The sequence below is a fragment of the Cervus canadensis genome, chromosome 29 (assembly GCF_019320065.1).
Source record: "Cervus canadensis isolate Bull #8, Minnesota chromosome 29, ASM1932006v1, whole genome shotgun sequence".
Taxonomy (NCBI): Eukaryota; Metazoa; Chordata; class Mammalia; order Artiodactyla; family Cervidae; genus Cervus; species Cervus canadensis.
The window spans coordinates 17029676-17052547 of NC_057414.1; the positions used below are offsets into that span (position 1 = coordinate 17029676).

The window sequence follows — 22872 nt, forward strand, 5'->3', positions numbered from 1 at the left end:
ATGTTAAGTGAGCAAAAGGTATCAGAAGATTGATCCTAAGCTTAAACCAGACACTTTTCTAAAGAAAGCACCCTGCCTCTTTGTAAATTACCCATATCAGGAGAATGCCTGATACGGGTACAGGGGCCTGAGAGAGGAACAGAGCAGAACTGGAGTTAACTACAAATCTCTACAGCAGGTATAAAGTAGAGGAGAAGGAAAAGAAGCTCTGCAGTGGGAAAAAATAATTTAAATTTCTGCATCCCAAGGATAAATTTCTTACGCCTTTGATAACTGGCAGAAGAGGAATCTCTACCATACATACTCTTCCGTGGTGACACACTCTGAAATGATACTTGTCAGTTACCACATCTGTATAACTCATATACAGACTGCATCAGACTGCCCATTCAGAGGAAGAGACAGCAGAGAAGCACACTCACATGACTACAGTGGAAGCATATGCTAGGTGTATACCCTGATTAATCTGATTTTTCACTGATAAATATGAGAGGAGAGCCAAGGATCTCCAGACACTTGAGAGGAACAAAGCATTAAAGAGAAGGACCACGATAAAGAAAGAAAACTGATCCCAGAGGAAATTGATAATTCAGGAAAGAAAATTAAAAAGAACTCTAATATTGGGTTGGCCAAAGAGTTCATGTGGGCTTTTCTGTAAGACGTTTCAAAAAACTGGAATGAACATCTTGACCAACCCAATATATTCAAAGGTTTTATAGATACTGCATCTCCCAAAACATGCTACAATCAGAGCAGTGGTTCCCAACCTTTTGGCTCCAGGGACCCGTTTCGTGGAAGACTACTTTTCCATGGATTAGGGGCAGGGGAGTGGGGATGGTTTGGGGATGATTCAAGTGTATTACATTTATTGTGCTATTGATAATCTATATTAGCAGTTACTCCCCAGCACTGGCATCATTGCCTTGACTCTACCTCCAATCAGGCATTAGATTCTCATAAGGAGCACACAGCCTAGATTCCTCATGTGTGCAGTTCACAATAGTGTGTGTGCTTCTGTGAGAACCTAGTGCCGCTGCTGATCTGACAAGAGGGGGAGCTCAGGCAGTAATGCAAACAATGGAGAGCGGCTATAAATACAGATGAAGCTTTGCTCACTGGCTGGCTTGTTTGCTTGTCCACTGCTCACCTCCTGCTGTGTGGTCCGGTTCCTAACAGACCATTGACTGGTACTGGGCTGTGACCCTGGCGTTGCGGACCCATGGATTACAGCAATCAGAGGATTAAAAAAAAATCTGATTAAAGAAATAAATTTCCAAGGATTAAAAAATGCACATAAAGGTAGATTAATGATATAAAACATAAAGACATATGGAAGGTAAAAGAATAAATGATATAAGACATTATCCAGTGAAATTCAGGAAGAACTAGAGGATTAAGACATTAGAGTAGAAAAAATAAAGGAATAATGGAAGAAAAATCTCTCAGCTAAAGAAAGGTATGAGTCTTCAGATGAAAGAGCCTACCAGTTACCAAGTCAGATAACTGTAAAGAGAACCAAGAATAAAGAGAAATATTTTCAAAGCTTTCAAAATGAAAACACAGCTAATGTGGCTCATTAGCAGTAGTGGTCAAAGGAGCAGTATTTTCAGAGGTTAAGAGGAAAATTATTTAGAAACCAAGAATTCTGTACCTAATCAAACTAGCTTTCAAGCATGAGGTTAACATAAAGGTATGTTTGAACATGTGATGATCTAGTTTACCACCCTTGGAAAGGCTAAACACTAAATATTAACAATAATTACTTGTTGGGTAAATCAAATCCTTTATGATTATATAGTGAAAGTGACATAGATTCAAGGGATTAGATCTGATAGACAGAGTGCCTGAAGAACTATGGATGGAGGTTCATGACATTGTACAGGAGGCAGTGATCAAGACCATCGCCAAGAAAAAGAAGTGCAAAAAGGCAAAATGGTTGTCTGCAGAGGCCTTACAAATAGCTGAGTAAAGAAGAGATGCTAAAGGCAAAGGAGAAAGGGAAAGCTATACCCGTTTGAATGCACAGTTCCAAAGAATAGCAAGGAGAGATAAGAAAGCCTTCCTCAGTGATCAATGCAAAGAAATAGAGGAAAACAATAGAATGGAAAAGACTAGAGATCTCTTCAAGAAAATTGGAGATACCAAGGGAACATTTCATGCAAAGATGGGTTCAATACAGGACAGAAATGGTATGGACCTAACAGAAGCAGAAGATACTAAGAAGAGGTGGCAAGAATACACAGAACTATACAAAAAAGATCTTCATGACCCAGATAATCACGATGGTGTGATCACTCACACTCAACTAGAGCCAGACGTCCTGGAATGTGAAGTCAAGTGGGCCTTAGGAAGCATCACTATGAACAAAGTTAGTGGAAGTGATGGAACTCCAGTTGAGCTATTTCCAATCCTAAAAGATGATGCTGTGAAAGTGCTGCACTCAATATGCCAGCAAATTTGGAAAGCTCAGCAGTGGCCACAGGACTGGAAAAGGTGAGTTTTCATTCCAATCCCAAAGAAAGGCAATGCCAAAGAATGTTCAAATGACCACACAATTGCACTCATCTCACATGCTAACAAAGTAATGGTCAAAATTCTCCAAGCCAGGGTTCAACAGTACATGAACTGTGAACTTTCAGATGTTCAAGCTGGATTTAGAAAAGTCAGAGGAACCAGAGATCAAATTGCCACCATCTGCTGGATCATCGAAAAAGCAAGAGAATTCCAGAAAAACATCTACTTCTGCTTTATTGACTAGACCAAAGCTTTTGACTGTATAGATCACAGCAAACCGCAAAAAATTCTTAAAGAGATGGGAATACCAAACCACCTTATCTGCCTCCTGAGAAACCTGTGTGCAGGTCAAGAAGCAACAGTTACAACTGGGCATGAAACTACAGACTGGTTCCAAATTGGGAAAGGAGCATGTCAAGGCTGTATATTGTCACCCTGCTTATTTAACTTATATGCAGCGTACATCATGCAAAATGCCGGGCTGGATGAAGCACAAGCTGGAATCAAGATTGCCGGGAGAAATATCAATAATCTCAGATATGCAGATGACACCACCCTTATGGCAGAAAGCGAAGAACTAAAGAGCCTCTTGATGAAAGTGAAAGAAGAGAGTGAAAAAGTTGGCTTTCAACTCAACATTCAGAAAACTAAGATCGTGGCATCTGGTCCCATCACTTCATGGCAAATAGATGGGGAAACAGTGTAAACATTGGCAGACTTTATTTTTTTGGGCTCCAAAATCACTACAGATGGTGACTTCAGCCATGAAATTAAAAGACGATTACTCCTTGGTAGAAAAGCTATGACCAACCTAGGCAGCATATTAAAAAGCAGAGACATTACTTTGCTAACAAAGATCCATCTAGTCCAAGCTATGGGTTTTCCAGTAGTCGTGTATGGATGTGAGAGTTGAACCATAAAGAAAGCTTAGCATGGAAGAATTAATGCTTTTGAACTGTGGTACTGGGGAAGACTCTTGAGAGTCCCTTGGATTGGAAGGAGATCCAACCAGTCCATCCTAACTGAAATCAGTCCTGAATATTCATTGGAAGGATTGATGCTGAAGATGAAACTCCAGTACTTTGGCCGCCTGATGCAAAGAACTGACTCATTTGAAAAGATCCTAATGCAGGGAAAGATTGAAAGCAGGAGGAGAAGGGGACAACAGAGGAGGAGATGGTTGGATGGCATCACTGACTCAATGGACATGAGTTTGAGTAAGCTCCAGGAGTTGGTGATGGACAGGGAACTGCATGCTGCAGTCCATGGGGTTGCAAAGCCTTGGACACGACTGAACAACTAAACTGAACTGACCTGTTGGGTTGATGGTAATTAAGAATATTCACTTAAAAATTCTTTTTACCCAAGCATTAGATTGAAAAATCAGTTAGGACTGAAATGCTAGTAACTAATAGTTGTCATTCTGGGGTTTTCCTTCACTGTTGTCTTTGAAATTTCTTTGCATTTCTGTGTTGGAATTTCTATTTCACTTGCAGTGCTTCCTTGTTTTTAGTTTGCTTCCTAGTTTGGTGGATCCCATCTTCCAGTAGCTTTGAGAAAGTAGGTGGGAAGTAAATACTTGCTATCTTTCAGGTCTCAAAATGAAGCACCTCTATTCTGCCTCCCATTTGATTGATATTTGGCTGAATATGAAATTCTTGCTTTAAAATAATTTTCCACCAGAATTTGGGAAGCATTGCAGTTTGTCATCTAGTTTTCAGCATTAGCTATTCAATTTCTAAGGTGTTTTATTCCTGCCTCTTTGTACCTGACCTGTTTTTTATTTATTTTTCACTTGGGAGGCTTGTGACATTTTTTGTCACCATCACTTTGAAATTTCATAATTTCATCTTTATATTCACCTATTTATTTCATGAGGAGCTTTGTGAACTCTTTCAACCTGGAAACTCAAGCTTTCAATTTTAGGAAATTTGCCTGTATTGTTGATGATTTCATCCCCTCTTTCTTTGTTTTCTCTTTTTGGAGCTCCTATTTTTTTTAAGACTTGCTGGACTAATTCTCTGATTTTTTAAAACATTTACTCTATTTTTCTTGCCTTAATTTTGCAGCATAGATATGTAGATTGGTTTTCAAATTTGCCTACCATCAACTTGAGATTTGGTCTTCTTAACAGTTACTTCTCATCTATTTGTCTTTGCCTCCTTTGCTAATCCTGCCTCCTTTCCTATTTTCCCCAACCTTCTGGGTTTAATGGCTTTAACAGGCCATTATTTATTATAGTTCTAATGAGATTTTAAGAAATAGATGCCTATGTTCAATCTGCCATCTTTATCAAGCATTCCTGAGGAATTTTTGCTTTTAACTCCTTACATATCTGTATTATATAAAATGTAAGATAAGAACCTGCTGGTTAACTTAAAAATTTTTACTTTTAAAAGGTAGCATTATTGACTGTTATTTATGTACCGTAAAATTCATCCATACTACTTGAACTGTACAATTTAATGATTGTATTAAATTTATAGACTTGTGCAGCTGTCTCTACAATCTATTTTTGGAATATTCCCATCACCACAAAGAGTTCCCTAGTATTCTTTTACAGTTCATTCAAACTCCCATGCCCGCCCCCACCCCCTCAAAAAAAAAAAAAACTCCCATGCCCAACCCTAGGAAACCACTGATATTCTTTCTGTCTATATAAACTTACATTTTCCAGACATTTTATGTAAATGGACTCATAGACCATGTAGTCTTTTGTGTCACTGGCAGTTTTTAAGTTATGTCCTGCACTGGAGGTCCTGTTAGAATCTATGAGAATGCCAAATTTCCTTACTTAGTATGTCAAATGTGGTAAAGGCCACTCTCCCACACATAACTCTAGTATAATATTCAACTAAATAAGTTCCTTCACTTATCCCATGTTGTTCTGACATTCCTCTCTCCAGCGGCCTCAAATGGCAGCAGAAGGGGAATTGTCCATGCATCTGTCTCCTGCATCAGATGGTGAGCTACTTTTAGGACTCACACCATCTTTTTCATCTTTGTACATTTATATCAAAAACATCCATCACAGTATCTTACTGAGCACAAAGTAGATGGTCTGAAAATATCTGAAACTGTTGAATTATATCAGTATCTACTAAAAGGTCTCTATTGCTTCTCTGGTCCTATACTGTAATCATTTAATCTCTATCAAAAATCTCATATCTCGCTATTTTTTCTCTTGAATATGTGTTGTAAACAGTAATGGTATGATCTTTTTGCCTGGACTTGCCCTGAAACCTGCCAGTCTTGGCCCAGCTTTGTTATAGTTTACATGGGAAAATCAAGTTTCTGAGATTATAGCAGATTCAATTAGTGGTGCTGGTAAGGGTCATTCCAAGGTAAGGCAGAAGCTTAAGAAAACAGGTAGCATCTGATCTGGGGGAAATCTCATTGCTTCGTGAGACAAGGGTCTCCTGATGTTCTGTATCTACAGGTTGAGGTGAGGGTACCCGATAGCATAAGGGATGCAGTATGTTTTGGTAAAGAAGGAAAAGGAGAGGCAAAGACCTTTCAGAACTTCTATTTACTATATCAGAAAGGACTACAGGATTATAATGACAAACTTTGTAAAATTCTGAGCTTTTGATCCCTTTCCCACATGTTGTACTTTATCCTTTCTTCAGCACAGAGAGTAAAATTCATAGAAAAGAAAGAAATATGAGCTTGTCTTCAGGGTTTGGTTTGGGGTAGGCAGGTAGAGAAGCTGTCAGTTGGTTTCCCCATCCATAAATAAGCTTTGGGCGGGAAGGAAGCCCTCCAGGGACTGAAGGGGGAGTGGTAGCTAAAAGAGAGGGGAGATGGCTGAGTTCCTGAGGCCGGCTACAATGGTGGAGAGCTTGGAGGCTGATGTGTGTTTCAGAAAGTGTCAGGAGAAGGTTTCTTCTGGGAGACTGGTAACCCTGGTAGTTTAAGTTCCATGTTGGCTTAACCTGATGAATCTGGCTTTTTTCACTGTGCAGAATGTGAAGGCAGTGTCTGAGACCCCCGCAGTGCCGCCAGTTTCAGAAGATGAAGATGATGATGATGATGCTACCCCACCTCCAGTGATTGCTCCACGCCCAGAGCACACAAAATCTGTAAGTTTTTGTGATTTATTAGAGTTTGGAGGTGGGGAGTAAGGGATGGGTGACAAGGTCTGGAAGTTTAATTTTCTGGTAGGGGTCCTTAGATTTTGGAGGTGGTGAAATAACCAAACTACCTTTATTGAAGGGTACTTTCTGTATGATTAAAGACAGGAAGTGGTGTATTTCTTTATCACTGGTTTGCAGATAGTCCCAAAGTGTCCTAAATAGTTGGTCTTTGTACCAACTTAGCCTTACTTTCTTTACAGACAGGAAGATATACAGAATTAATGTTACTTCTTGTAGAAGTAACATAAATTGTTCCAGTCTCCTAGGAAGCAACAAATTAGCCTGCTATAGACCTTTTCTTCTCAGTTAACAGTGCAGTGTTCAGGCCCTTAAGACATTATTGATGATACTGAAAGACTCAAGAGAATTTGTAAAAACATTAGTGCTATTAATATCCTGGACATCAGGAGTGCATTTTGATGCTGGATATTGGCAGTGATTTTTATTTAACTTCCTTTGAGGTTCTTGTATTTCATAATTGCCATGGTCCTTTTGCCCTCACTTTGCATAATCTGCGTTTTACATGATTTAGCATCACTGAGCACTGATCTATCATTAGATGATACTCTACTAATGTTTCTTTGTTTGGACTTTTTATTATGACAAGAATTTCAGAATGAAAGGATGATTTAGGACTTAAACTCTGTGATAATATAAAAAAGATTGTCTCTGAACTAGAGAATTCATGGAAGTATTCAAGCAGACGTTGGTTGACTGAGTATGGGAGATGCTGTGGAGGCAATTCAAGGGGATTGTGACATTTTAGAATTATAATTTATAAGCAAAATCTGTGGAATCACCACTTGTGTAGGTTACAGAGTCACTTTAAGGAAAATGAGCTTCAGAATCAGAGAGTTGTCCAGAGATGTCACATTGGAAAGGTTTTTTTTGATTTGCAAGCATGTTCATTTAAAAAAATTTTCCCATTAAACCGTGAATTCCTTATAAGTATAGGAAATATATATGTGTGTCTGTGTATGTAAATGTGTGTATATATGTATACACACACACATAACACACACATATGTGTGTGTTTGCAGTGCTTAACATAGTTCTTGAAAGGTTTTAGAAAGGCAGTATTGAATGAACTGATAAATTTGATCTTCATAGCATTCCTTTCTAAAAAGATAATGCTAATTCCTAATTTGTAGAAGAAGAAGAAGTTGAGATTTGGAGAGGTAAATCGATCTATCCAAAGTCTCTAGGCAAAATAGCCAAAACTGAAAGCAGGCAGTTGACCCCAGATCCAGGTTATATTCCAGCATATCACAATGGCCTTTTTTATATGAGCAGACCTGTGTTGGGAGTCAGAAAAAGAGAATGTTAGGGAGGGAAAAGGCAGGGTTCTTCCCCTCAAGGAGCCATGTCAGAACTAAAGGAGGACAAGGCATGAAATTCATGTTTAGGTGCCAGAGATATAGTTTGTCTACATGTACAAGAAATTCAAAAAAGCAAAATGGCTGTCTGAGGAGGCCTTACAAATAACTGTGAAAAGAAGGGAAGTGAAAAGCAAAGGAGAAAAGGAAAGATATACCCATTTGAATGCAGAGTTTCAAAGAGTAGCAAGGAGAGATAAGAAAGCCTTCCTCAGTGATCAATTTAATGAAATAGAGGAAAACAATAGAATGGGAAAGACTAGAAATCTCGTCAAGAAAATCAGATACCAAGGGAATATTTCATGCAAAGATGGGCACAATAAAGGACAGAAATGGTAGGGACCTAACAGAAGCAGAAGATATAAAGAAGAGGTGGCAAGAATATACAGAAGAACTATACTAAAAAGATCTTCATGACCCAGATAATCACGATAGTGTGATCACTCACCTAGAGCCAAACATCCTGGAATGTGAAGTCAAGTAGGCCTTAGGAAGCATCACTGTTAACAACGCTAGTGGAGGTGATGGAATTCCAGTTGAGCTATTTCCAATCCTTAAAAGATGATGCTGTGAAAGTGCTGCACTCAATATGCCAGCAAATTTGGAAAGCTCAGCAGTGGCCACAGGACTGGAAAAGGTCAGTTTTCATTCCAATCCCAAAGAAAGGCAATCCCAAAGAATGCTCAAACTACTGCACAATTGCCCTCATCTCACACTCTAGTAAAGTAATGGTCAAAATTCTCCAAGCCAGGCTTCAGCAATACGTGAACAGTGAACTTCCAGATGTTCAAGCTAGATTTAGAAAAGGCAGAGGAACCAGAGATCAAATTGCCACCATCTGCTGGATCATCGAAAAAGCAAGAGAGTTCCAGAAAAACATCTATTTCTGCTTTATTGACTGTGCCAAAGCCTTTGACTGTGTGGATCACAATAAACTGTGGAAAATTTTTCAAGAGATGGGAATACCAGACCACCTGACCTGCTTCTTGAGAAACCTGTATGCAGGTCAGGAAGCAACAGTCAGAACTGGACATGGAACACCAGACTGGTTCCAAATAGGAAAAGGAGTACGTCAAGGCTTTATACTGTCATCCTGCTTATTTAACTTATATGCAGAGTACATCATGAGAAATGCTGGGCTGGAGGAAGCACAAGCTAGAATCAAGATTGCCGGGAGAAATATCAATAACCTCTGATTCTCAGATGATACCACCCTTATGTCAGAAAGTGAAGAAGAACTAAAGAGCCTCTTGATGAAAGTGAAAGAGGAGAGTGAAACAGTTGGCTTAAAGCTCAACATTCAGAAAACAAAGATCATGGTATCCAGTTCCATCACTTCATGGCAAATAGGTGGGGAAACAGTGGAAACTGTGGCTGACTTTATTTTTCTGGGCTCCAAAATCACTGCACATAGTGATTACAGCCATGAAATTAAAAGACGCTACTCCTTGGAAGGAAAGTTATGAGCAACCTAGACAGCATATTAAAAAGCAGAGACATTACTTTGTCCACAAAGGTCCATCTAGTCAAGACTATGGTTTTTCCAGTGGTCATGTGGATGTGAGAGTTGGACTATAAAGAAAGCTGAGTGTTGAAGAATTGATGCTTTTGAACTGTGGTGCTGGAGAAGACTCAAGAATCCCTTGGACTGCAAGGAGATCCAACCAGTCCATCCTAAAGGAGATCAGTCTTGGGTGTTCATTGGTAGGACTGATTTTGAGGCTGCAACTCCAGTACTTTGGCCACCTGATGCGAAGAGCTGACTCATTTGAAAAGAGCCTGATGCTGGGAAAGATTGCAGGCAGGAGGAGAAGGGGACGACAGAGGATGAGATGGTTGGATGGTGTCATCTACTTAATGGACATGGGTTTGGGTGGACTCTGGGAGTTGGTGATGGACAGGGAGGCCTGGCATGCTGCAGTTCATGGGGTTGCAGAGTCAGACACGACTGAATGACTGACCTGGTAAGAACAGAAAATTAAGAAATCACTACCTTGGAGTAGTCAGTAAAGAACTAATAGTGTCTGATCTCAATGTTTCATCTTATTGCTATTTCTACTAGCAATAAGTTAGTGGAATGTTCTCTTCCATTTTTGCCTATTATAACCATGTCCATCCTTCAAGATCCGGCTGAAGAACCCCATTTATTTGTTCAGTGATTCATGAAACTTTTACCTGAATGCTTACTTTTTGTTAGATAACTGGTTAGATATAGAAGTGCAGTGATGAATGACACAGATTCTCTATCTTCATAGAGCTTTTAGACTAACCCAAAAATTGTTGTGATATTTTTCTGAAAAAAGTGATAAATGCCTTGAAGCATCTCTTGGGGAAGGGTGGTAGGACATGTAATCACTTCTTCTGAACCTCAGTAGTATACAGATTGTTCTTTTTTTCTGATATTTGTCCTTTTCTGCCTTGCAGTTAGGACTTTCTCCAAGACTTCCTTCACAGAAATAGTGGATGGGGCAGCATTTTGTACAGCAAGGCAGAGAGCAGATTCTCATTAAATGCTTATTAAGTAAATCAATGAATAGGCAGTATAATAATATTAGCTGAAATTTGAAAGCTTAATGTCTCCTGAACGTGATGCTGCTTATTTCACACATTAATTAGTTTATTTATGGTTTATTAGCAACTCTATAAGTATCACTAACATCACCATTTTACAGACAAGGAAATTAAAGCATAGAAAAGTTAAGTAATCTGCCCAAAGTCATACAAATGGTAAGAATAAGATTTGGAATTTAAGTCCAGGCAGACAGGTTCCAATATCCTATGGCCTCTCAAAGGAGAACAATTTCAGTTTTTTCTCTGTGAGCATTCAGGATTTAAAGAGGGAGTAACTCAAATGAAGGTAATGTTCAATGTTGTATTAGCAGTGAAAAGTACTGTAGGAATACAGGATATTCATTTCAGCTTGGGAAAAAACAGAATTTTACAGATGAAGGGGATTCCCATCTAATGATAGGGTGTCCTTTAAACTCTTTATAGTGAGAGTTGTGTAGCTTATATTGATTATCTTAAGTGCTCAGACTCTCACTAACCCTTACTGTAAAAAGTTGAGAGCAAGGAAGATCATTCCATTCTTAGAGCCTGGGTGTAGAGGAAGAGTATCATAGATTTTGACCTAGGAGAAGAGATGAGTTTACTGAGATTTGTTCTTCTTTGGATGTTCTAACATATAAATCTAAGAGAGGCTGGCCTCACCAAATGTTTGCACCAACAATACAGGTATACACACGGTCTGTGATTGAACCACTTCCTATTACTCCAACTCGGGATGTGGCTACATCTCCCATTTCACCTACTGAGAATAATACCACTCCACCTGATGCTCTGACCCGGAATACTGAGAAGCAGAAGAAGAAGCCTAAGATGTCCGATGAGGAGATCTTGGAGAAATTACGTAAGCACTTAGTAGGTTTTTTAATTTCCCTCTGGTATGTGACTGGTTGAGCCCAAAGAGAATTCTGTTGCTCTGAAGATCTAGGTTCTATGCTAGGTGTATGTCAGTGGCAGCTGTGCTTTATATCTTGCCAGACTGTGCCTCTTCTCACCTGTCCCTACAGCCACCTCCTCTGTCTCACCAGCCCTGATTAGATGCTACATTAGGATGGGAATGTGATGAGAGAGTATGTGAATAGCACACTTCAGAGGCTGGGAATCACTTACCACAGGCTTGGCTTATGGAGATGACAAATAGCTTTTACTTACGATATAATCTTAAAGGTGGTGTTGAGAAAGACTGAGGCCTTGTCTAAACCTGGTGAGGAAGAGTGCTATGTTGATTATTGATGCTTCTGTTGGCAGAAGACGGATCTGCCATTTGGTATGAAAAGAAGGAAGGGAAACTAACATTTTGTGAGCCTGCAATATGTACCAAATGAACATTTATTCCTCATTTTAGGGCTGTGAAGACAGACATTATAATCCTTATTTTTTGCAGTTAAGTTATTTGAGGCTAGGAATGCTAAATACTCTGCAAAAATTCATGCAGCCAAAAACTCACAGATATGGGATTAGCATGCAGCTTGTGCTCCTGTAATCAGAGCATGCTATTTCTTGCAGTCAGGTGGGAACTCCCATTTTGCTTTCTTTAGTGATGAGGAATATTAGGGCAGCTTGTTTCTCTTTTTCAGTAATCTGCGGGAGAATTCATATGAGAAGAAAGGAATGGGTTGGCCTGTAGGCTTGAAAAAATCATCTGACAAGGCTTTTGATTTATTCTTTGAACTTATCTACTTCTAAAGAGGATTTGATGTGACTGATCTGGCGAAGTCTGCCCACTGGCATTGCTTTCTAAAGCTGAGGTTTCTGGTTCCTCAGCTTAGTGGCTTTTGATTTCATCCTGATAATTCTTATTTGACTTTTAAAAAAATTTTCACTCTTTCCAAAGTTGCCCTTGCCCAGTGTTAGTTGCTCAGTCATGTCCAACTTTTTGCAATCCCATGGACTGTAGTCCAGCAGGCTCTTCTGTCCATGAAATTCTCCAGGGAAGGGTTATGGAGTGAGTAGCCATTCCCTTCTCCATGGGATCTTCCTGCCCCCAGGATGGGACCTGAGTCTTCTGCATTGCAGGTAGATTTCTTTACTGTCTGAGCCACCAGGGAAGCCTCGCCCTTCCCCAGAGCCCTTATGCAATGATGAAATAAGAAAAGCCACTTCCCTTGGCATCTATATACTTTTGTATGTATTCTTTTTCTCTGAATCAGATTTTTTTTTTAGAAACAGTAATACTTGGAACATAGAATTATGCAAAAACAGATCGACCTGAGAGTTAAGGACCCTTGGGTTGAAGCCCTAGCACAGTCATTAACTTGGGTCTTGGGCAATTTTCTACTCTTCCCTGGCCCTCCTTTTTCTCATCTTTTCAATAGGAATGTTAATACCTGTCTCATTTCTAAATCAAATAAGATAATGTATTTGAAGTGTATCAAATCCTACTGATTGATATTATTGGAAAGTGCTTTGGACTGGGAGACCAAACCTGAACTCCTGATCTTAACTCTGACACCAGTTTGCTGTGTGACCTTGAGGGGAAGTATCTTCCCTTTGGTGGGGCTCAGTTTTACCATCTCCAGAACACTTTTTTTTTTGAAACTGTGAACTTTCTCATGTCTCTGTGTTTTTGCACTTGAAATACTTTTTGTTGTAACCCCTTCTTGACTTTCTCTCCCTGGCAAATTCCTCCTAACCCTGTAAAAATTAGTGCAGATTCATTTCCCTTCTGAGGCCTTTCTGGTCTATATTTTTGCTTCTTTCTGTGTCACAGCAATTATTATATGTTCATGGAACTTTATACATGGTGTCTGTTTCCTATATGAGATTACAGCTTCTTGAGTGCAGAGACTGCCTTAACTGGGTCTCATCTGTCTCTTCATTTGTTGCACTCAACCTAGGGCTTAGTGCATAATAAGTGAGCATATTAAAATGAGTAAATGTTTATTGAATTGATGAATTTAAAAATGAATGAATAACTTTTAGGAGATTAGAAGTGGATTAGGGTACTATTAATCAAAGTGGTAAGGAGGTGAAATTTTTGGTTGAACCTTAAGAGGGAAAGCTAAGCGCCTTAGTGTGGTTTTGGGGTATTGGAGATAGTTCTTTAATCTTTGCTGGCTCAGAGTTGGGGGAACATGGAGCTTGTTTTGTATTGTTGATCTGGGAAAAACTTATGTTCTTTATGTTATATTCTTTATTTCTTTCAAAGGGAGCATAGTGAGTGTGGGCGATCCTAAGAAGAAATACACACGGTTTGAGAAGATTGGACAAGGGTTAGTAGCCGCCTTTTGTTTCCCTAGAAAAGTGACTAAAAATTATGTGTGCTGATGTATATGATTTTGCTTTTGTTTTGCCTCTTATAAACCTTTTTCTTCATTCTCCACCTCACCCCTCACCCATCTGAAGGTGTTTTATTAGGCTGATCTCAGGTTTCCAGAGTTATGTTTTAATATGTGAGATGTGCAATTAGCTGACATTGTTGCTAAAAATATCCCTGCACTGAGAGTGCAAAATCCATTTATTTTCTAACTACAAAAACCTTCTTCCCAAATTATAGCTCTATTTTTCCACATTAACCTTGTTTACCTGGTGCTGAGACTTCCCAGCACTAATATGAAACGGAAGACAGAACTTACAGACTCTTCTGCTAGTATAATGGGCCCTGTTTTTCTCGTGGATGACAGAAATCATGTCTCTTCCTCTCTGGTTCCTTTTCTGCATCTTGACCTCAATGTACTGATTCAGCAAATCTTAGCTGAATCTCTGTTAGATACTAGGTGCCATGAGTACAGGTATGAATCGGGCCGTGTCTGCTTTCAGAGAGACCCTCATATCTACAGAAGGAGATAGACAGTCAAACAAAAAAATTATAATATACTGTGATAAGTCTTAAAAGTGTTTTTAAGCAAGAGAAGCCAGATATAAAAGAGCGAATACTGTGTGATTTTTTTATATGGAGTTAAAGAACAGGCAGAACTAATACATGCTAATGTAAGTCAGAATAATGGTTGTGTCTGGGAGGATTAGGAAGTAGCAGGAGGGAACCTTGAGGGGTTGATGGTGAACATGTAGGTGTGTACATATTGAAAAATCATCAAGTTGTATGCTTGAGATTTATGCAGATTAGTTTAGGTAAGTTATGCCTTTAAAAAGAAAAAGAATGAGATTTCTATAGAGATACCCAATTAGCTAAAATTAAAAAGAAACTGAAAAAAGTATCTGGCTTGTAGAAAGCGCTCAGTGTTACATGAATGAAAACATTGTTCTTAATGAAGTCGTTGAAGCTTTCTGTTTTTTCTTTCTTTTTAAATTTTTGGTGCGCCAGGGCATCAGAAATTGTGGCACCGTAGTTGGGGCACACGGGATCTTCCTTGCAGCATGTGGGATTTTTAGGTGCGGTAGGGTGGCTTCTCTCTGGTTGTGTTGTGCAATCTCCAGAGTGTGTGGGCTCTGTAGTTGTGGTGCATGGGCTTCATAGTTTTTAGTAAATGGGTTCTCTAGTTGAGGCATGTGGGCTTAGTTACCCTGCGACATGGGGGATCTCAATTCCCCAGCCAGGGATCAAACCCGAATCCCCTGCATTGGAGGGTGGATTCTTAACCACTGGAATGCGAGGGAATTCCTCAGTTTTCTTTCTTATGTACCGAAGAACTTCTGAAATAAGATAAAGTAATGCATAGTATACTGATGTTGTATTTATACAGTATTCTATAGCTTACAACTGTTATTTGCATCTATGTTCAATTTAATCCTGAAAATAGCCCTGGACTTGAGTGGATCTCCTTTTTCCCTGGTCCAGTGCTTCTGCTATTAGACATGCTTTTGTGAGTCTGACCTATTATAAGGTAGTTAACACATTGAGAAGGCATTATTTTCCTTGCCTCTGAGTAATCTGGGATGGTATTTTCTTTAGCTAATTACACTGAGATACTAAGAATGTAGAAGGAAGGTACACAGACAAGTGTGGATAAGTCAGGTCCCATCTCTGGACATCAGTTTCTTCACTTAAGGGAGAGGGATTGTGGATTCAGGGTCTTTCACCTCCCAAACTGCTGATTATATATCTTATATATATGCATATGCAAATATATGTGGCCCATAAATAGGCACTATCTGCAAAAGTTTTGTCCTTGCTTCCTTGACAGGTAGGTCTGTTAGTGCTAAGAGAAGAATGCAATACTTATTAAGCACCTATGCTGATGTTTCCACATTCCATTATTTTAAAACTATACATGGAGTACTTCCTTGGTGGTCCAGTTGTTAACACTTCGCCTTTCACTGGAGGGGTGCAGGTTCTATACTGCACCCCTGGTTGCAGTTGGGGCACTAAGATCCCACATTTCTCAGGGCCAAAAAAACAAAACAAAACAGAAACAATATTGTAACAAATTCAATAAAGACTTTAAAAATAGTCCACCTAAAAAATTCTTAGAAGAAACAAGATGGCAGGGTAGGTGAATGTAGAGTACATCTCTCTCCATGGTATACGTCAGGAATACACCTTCAGACACAGAAGTGCATGCAGAATACCAGCTGAGAGTAGACAGGAGTACCTGACCAGTGGAAGGAATATATAGAACCATGCAAAACTCAGTAGGATGAAGCAACTAGGGGGATAAACAGGAGTGTTAGTAGGACTGGACCTTTGGCCAGTGGGGGAACTGAAGCAGGGGTCCAATCCCCACATCGGGGCAATTGTCTGAGCCAGAGGAGAAACATTTAAGGCTGAGAGTGAAACAGCTGATCTGTGGCAGCCTAAATGAAATGAGAATCAGACAGTTCTTGCTGCAGCCATACATACCCCGGACAGGGATGCAGGTCCCCTGGAAGGCGCAGTGGCTGGGAGTTGGAGTTTAGGGATTGTGGAGCAGGGTGAGGGCTGCTGTTGACTAGAGAGAGACAGATGGAGGGGATGTGAGGGAGAAGATTGTGGTGGGAAATGCTGGTGGAGGAAAGCCAGGCGGCCATGGAAGCAAGGTTATACTGCTGAGTCACACATAGAGGGGTGGGGCCATCACCATAGCTTCTCTCTCTACACATGCCAACATCAGCTGCTGAACAGTAGAAAGGCTGGCCCATCAAACGCCTGACACACTGAGCTACAGAGTAGGACCCCACCCAGGGTGCCCTTTTAAGTGCCGGGACGTGCTGGTCTACAGAGCAGGACCCCACCCAGGGTGCCCCTTTAAGTGCCGAGACGTGCTGGTCTACAGAGCAGGACCCCACCCAGGGTGCCCCTTTAAGTGCCCGGCGTGCTGGTCTACAGAGCGGGACCCCACCCAGGGTGCCCTTTTAAGTGCCCGGCGTGCTGGTCTACAGAGCGGGACCCCACCCAGGGTGCCCTTTTAAGTGCCCGACGTGCTGGTCTACAGAGTAGGACCCCAGGCAAGGGAACCTTCTACGTGCCTGCATGGGTGGAGCTACCAAGAAAGACTGGCCTAAGAGGCCTTCTGATCGCAAGCTGCAAGAGGCCCGAAAACAGACTCTGAAAGGGCCATAACTCCTGCGGCAGAGGCAGTCCGTATCCCTGCACACTTGGCACTGCCAGGGTCCCCGAAAGCCAAGCAACTGGGTCACCTTCACGCTCACTCTCACTGGGGCAGAGCTGCCACAGGCAAAAAAAAAGTCTTGCATCTATGCGCGCAGGATCGCTTTGGTAGTGTTTGACTCTTTGCGACCCTGTAATCTGTGGGCTGCCAGGCTTCTCTGTTAGGGAGGGGGGTTCTACAGACAAGAATACTGGAGCTTATTGGCCAATACTGGTTGCCATACCCTTCTAGAGCACTATATTTCCTGCTGCCCTAGCCACCAACTCCCCTGAGTACTTGGTGCAGCCAGAACCCCTGCAACCCGAGCAGCTCACGACCTCCACACCTGGCCCTCACGGGCAAGCCCAAGTCCTCCAGAGCAGCCTCAGGAGCAAACCCCAGCGGATGACCCACATGTAAAGGTGGAAATAAAACCACAATTGAAACCCAGGGGCAATGTGGCTAAGGAAGAAGACCCCAAACCTTCCCACCAGCTGTTCAAGCTGCAGATTAAATCCACAGGGTCAACTAGGCAGACTCTGTGTCCATGGAATATATAAAAGGACATTGAGAGCTCCCACAGAAGAAAGCGCACTAGTTCTGATGGCTATAGACACTGGAGGCAAGAACACACAGGAGTAGGACCAGATTAGACTCTGAGCCTCCCCCACAGCAGGTCCAGAGATCAGTACAGTGTTGGAGGGCATCCTAGGGAGTCTGTGACTCTTAGTGAGGGAAAGAACTCTGACAGCAGTGACTCAAGAAAAACATTTATTATTCTTATCTTTTGACTTGTTCTGTAAATTCTTTTGGATTTTTTTTCTTTTTTTCCCCTTCTGTTGTTGTTGATTTTGTTGGCACTATGAAATTAAGTTTTGAGCTTCTTTTTTTTTTTTTTCCTCAGTGACATTTTTTTATTGTTGTTATAAACCTCTGTCTCGATGTTGGGCTTTTGCAGTTCTGTGGAGTTTTCCATTTTTTTCTTTTCTCTTTTTTTAATTTTAATTTTTAATTTTTTAAAAATATTTTTTCTACATTTATTCCTTTGTTTGCTTTTCCTACTGTTCTTTTCCCCTTGCAGTTAATCTTTAATGTATATAAATCTTCTTTATCAACCTATATTTAACTTTGCATATCTATTCTTTCCTTTCTTTCCTTTCCTCTCAATATATTTGTTAGTTTTATTTTCATTGCTTTATTCCCCAATTGGCAGCTTGCTTTAGTTTTGTTTTCCAGTTTGTACTTTAGTTAGTTTTGTTCTGGTAGATGTAATTTTGAGTTTCCTTTGTTCGCCAGGTTAATCTATTATACTTTATTTTTGTTGGACTGTTTTGATTTTGCTTATGGGTGTATATGTGTATATTCAGTCACACCTTTTTTTTTTAATCCTTAAATTTTTATTGGAATATAGGTGATTTACAGTGTTGTAATTACAGTGTTCTGCTGTATAGCACAGTGAACCAGTTATACATATATTCACTTTTATGTTTTTTTTTTAATTGAAGGACAATTGCTTTACAGAATTTTGTGGTTTTCTGTCATACATCACCAAGAATCAGCCATAGGTATATCCATGTCCCCTCCCTCCCAGACCTCCCTTCCATGTCCCTCCCACCCCACCCTTCAGCCCGTCGCAGAACTCCTGTTTGAGTTCTCTGAGTCGTACAGCAAATCCCCGCTGGCTATCTGTTTTACACGTGGTGTTGTACATTTCTACACTGCTCTCTCCATACATCTGCCCTTCTCCCTCTTCTCCTTCCACCTGTCCATAGGTCTGTTCTCTGTGTCTGTTTCTCTACTGCTGCCCTGAAAATCATTCATCAGTGTCATCTCCTCAGATTCCATGTATACGTGTCAGTATACGATATTTATATTTCTCTTTCTGACTTACTTCACTATATAATGGGCTGTAGTTTCGTCGATCTCAGAACAGATTCAAATGTGTTACTTTTTATGGCTGAGTAGTATTCCATTGTGTATATATGCCACAACTGCTTTGTCCATTCATCTGTCGATGGATATCTAGGTTGCTTCCATGTTCTAGCTGTTTGTAAATAGAGCTGCAGTGAACGTTGGGGTACATGTGTCTTTTTCGGTTTTGATTTCCTCAGGGTATATGCCTAGAAGTGGGATTGCTGGGTCATATGGTGGTTTTTTCCCTAGCTATTTAAGGAGTCTCCATACCATCTTCCATAGTGGCTGTATCAGTTTACATTCCCACCAGCAATGCAAGAGTGTTCCCTTTTCTCCACACCCTCTCCAGCATTTATTGTTTGTAGACTTTTTGATGATGGTCATTCTGACAGTCACACTTTTTATTGCTGTTAAAAACCTCTGCTTCTACATTGGATTTTTGCAGTTCTGTGGAAGTTTCCTTTTTTTTTTTTCTTCTGATTTTTTTTTCTCTTCTCTTTTTTATAATTTTACTTTTTTTAAGCCTATTATATTTTTTGTATGTTTATTCCTTTGTTTGCCTTTCCTACTGTTCTTTTCTCCTTGCAGTTAATCTTTAATGTATATAAATCTTCTTCATCTATCTCTATTTTACTTTGCATATGTATTATTTATTTTTTACTTTTCTTTCCTCTCAACATATTTGTTATTTTTGTTTTCATTACTTTACTCCCCACTTGGCATCCTGCTTTAGTTTTGTTTTCCACTTTGCACTTTAGTTAGTTTTGTTCTTAACTGGTAAATATAATTTTTGATTTCTTTTGTATGCTGGGTCAATCTACTGGACTTTATTTTTGTTGGACTGTTTTGACTTTGCTCCTGGGTATATATGTATATGTGTATATTCCATTATTTTAATTATTATTTGCCTGATTTTGTAACTGCCATTTGTCTGGGGTTCATCTTTGATTTCTCGTTTTTGGATATTTGTTTTAATCTCAATTAATGCTGTAACAGATGACTTGTAGAATCTTCGTTCCTGACTAGAGATCAAGCCCTGAGCCTTTGGAGTGTGAGCACTGACTCCAAGACCCTAGACTACCAGAGAACTAACCCTAGGGAGTATCAAATAGTGAAAACTCACACAAAGGAAACCACCTGAATACAAGACCTGTCATCACCCAACCACCAGTAGCACCCTGTGCAGGATGCCTCATCTAAACAGCAAACAAAACAAAAATACAAACCCAGTCATCAGTAGATAGGATTACCACCTCACTCAGCCTTGCCCATCAAAGGAAAAACAAACAAACAAACAAACAAATCAGCACAAATCTCACCATATACAAAACTTACACAAACCACTGGATCAACCTTAGGAGGGCAGAAACCAAAAGGAAGAAAGAATTCAGTCTTGAAGCCTGGGAAGAGGAGACCTCAAACACAATAAATTAAAAAAAAAATGAAAAGGCGGAGAAATACAACACAAATGAAGGAATAAACTAGAAACCACAGAAGTCTAAGTAAATGAAGAGGAAATAGGCAAACTACCTGAAAAAGAATTCAGAATAATGATAGTAAAGATGATCAAAAACCTTGAAAACAAAATGGAGAAAATGCAAGAATCTAACAAAGATCTAGAAGATCTAGAAGAATTAATGAATAAGCATACAAACAAAACAATTACTGAAATTAAAAATACTCTAGAATGAATCACTAGCAGAATATCTGAAGCAGAATGAATCAGTAAACTGGAAGATAAAATGGTGGAAATAACTTCTGAAGAGCAGAATAAAGTAAAAAGAATGAAAAGAACTGAGGATAGTCTCAGAGACGTCTCTTCGTCTCAGCAGCTGCTGCTGCTAAGTAGCTTCAGTCGTGTCCGACTCTTTGCGACCCCATAGATGGCAGCCTACCAGGCTCCCCCGTCCCTGGGATTCTGCAGGCAAGAACAGTGGAGTGGGTTGCCATTTCCTTCTTCAATGCATGAAAGTGAAAAGTGAAAGTGAAGTTGCTCAGTCATGTCCGACTCTTAGTGGCCCCATGGACTGCAGCCCACCAGGTTCCTCTGTCTATGGGATTTTCCAGGCAAGAGTACTGGAGTGGGTTGCCATTGGGACCATATCAAATGCACCAACATTCAAATTATAGGGGTCCCAGAAGAAGAAGAGAAAAAGGGAGGGTATGAGAAAAGTTTTGAAGAGATTATAGTTGAAAATTTACCCAACATGAAAAAGGAAGTCATAGTCAATCATAGTCCATCAAGTCCAAGAGGCACAAAGAGTCCCATACAGGATAAACCCAATGAGAAACACACCACGACACATACTAATCAAACTAACAAAGACTAAACACAAAGAAAGAATATTAAAAGCAGCAAGGGAGAAGCAACAAGTAACATACAAGGGAAACCCCATATGCTTAACAGCTGATCTTTCAACAGAAACTCTGCAGACCGGAAGGGAATGCTGCTGTTGCTGCTAAGTTGCTTCAGTTGTGTCCGACTCTGTGCGACCCCATAGATGGCAGCCCACCAGCTTCCTCTGTTCCTGGGATTCTCCAGACAAGAATACTGGAGTGGGTTGCCATTTCCTTCTCCAATGCATGAAAGTGAAAAGTGAAAGTCAAGTTGCCCAGTTGTGTCTGACTCTTAGCGACCCCATGGACTGTAGCCTACTGGACTCCTCTGTCCATGGGATTCTCCAGGGAAGAGTACTGGAGTGGGTTGCCATTGCCTTCTCTAGAAGGGAATGGCAGGATATATTTAAAGTACTGAAAGGGGAAAATCTACAACCAAGATTGCTGGACCTGATAAGGATCTCATTCAAAATTGATAGAGAAATAAAAAGCTTTCAGACAAGCAAAAGTTAAGAGAATTCAGTACACCAAACCAGCTTTACAACAAATATTAAAGGGACTTATATAGTCAAGAAATACAAGAAAAAAAAAGAGCTATAAAATCAACCCTAAACTATTAAGAAAATGGCAATGGGGACATATATATCAATAATTACTTTAAATGTAAATGGATTAAATGCTCCAACCAAAAGACACAAATTGGCTGAATGGATACAAAAATAAGACCCATATATGTGCTGTCTATAAGAAACCCACTATAGCTAAAGACACATATAGACTGAGAATGAGAGGATGGAAAAATATATTCCATGCAAATGGGAAACAAAAGAAAGCTGGAGTAGCAATCCTCATATCAGACAAAATAGACCTTAAAATAAAGAATATTACAAGAGATAAGGAAGGACACTACATAATGATCAAGGGATCAATCCAAGAGGAAGACATAACAATTGTAAATATCTATGCACTCAACATAGCACATCAATACATAAGACAAACACTAAAAGACATAAAAGGAGAAATTGACAGTAACACAATAATAGTGGGAGACTTTACCATCCCATTCACACCAATGGACAGATCATCAAAACAGAAAATTAACAAGGAAACAAAAGTCTTAAATGATACATTAGATGAGATGGTTTTCATTGATATCTTCAGCACATTCCATCCAAATGCAGAAGAATACATCTTCCTCTCAAGTGTGCATGGAACATTCTCCAGGATGAAACTGTACACAGAAAATTATAAAACACTAATAAAAGAAATCAAAGATGACATAAACAGATGGTGAGATATTCCATGGTTCTGGGTAGGAAGAATCAGTATTGTGAAAATGACTATTCTACCAAACACAATCTACAGATTCAGTGCGATCCCTAATCAAATTATCCATGGTATTTTTCACAGAACTAGAACAAAAAAATTTCACAATTCATATGGAAACATGAACGACCCTAAATAGCCAAAGCAGTCTTGAGAAAAAAAAAATGGAGCTGGAGGAATCAACCTTCCTGACTTCAGATTATGTTACAAAGCTACAGTCATCAAGGCAGTATGGTG

At 39.9% G+C, this 22872-nt stretch overlaps 1 protein-coding gene across 11 annotated transcripts in view; it reads left to right on the forward strand.

The window, feature by feature from the left end:
• The window catches only part of PAK1 (p21 (RAC1) activated kinase 1), a 161352-nt gene that overhangs the window by 106646 nt on the left and 31834 nt on the right, over positions 1–22872 (forward strand). For all 11 annotated transcript variants that reach the window (XM_043451523.1, XM_043451526.1, XM_043451524.1 and 8 more), the window contains 3 exons: positions 6480–6596; positions 11261–11435; positions 13740–13803. In XM_043451523.1, coding sequence (XP_043307458.1) covers positions 6480–6596; positions 11261–11435; positions 13740–13803 — 356 coding nt within the window. The remainder of the gene's footprint in view (positions 1–6479; positions 6597–11260; positions 11436–13739; positions 13804–22872) is intronic.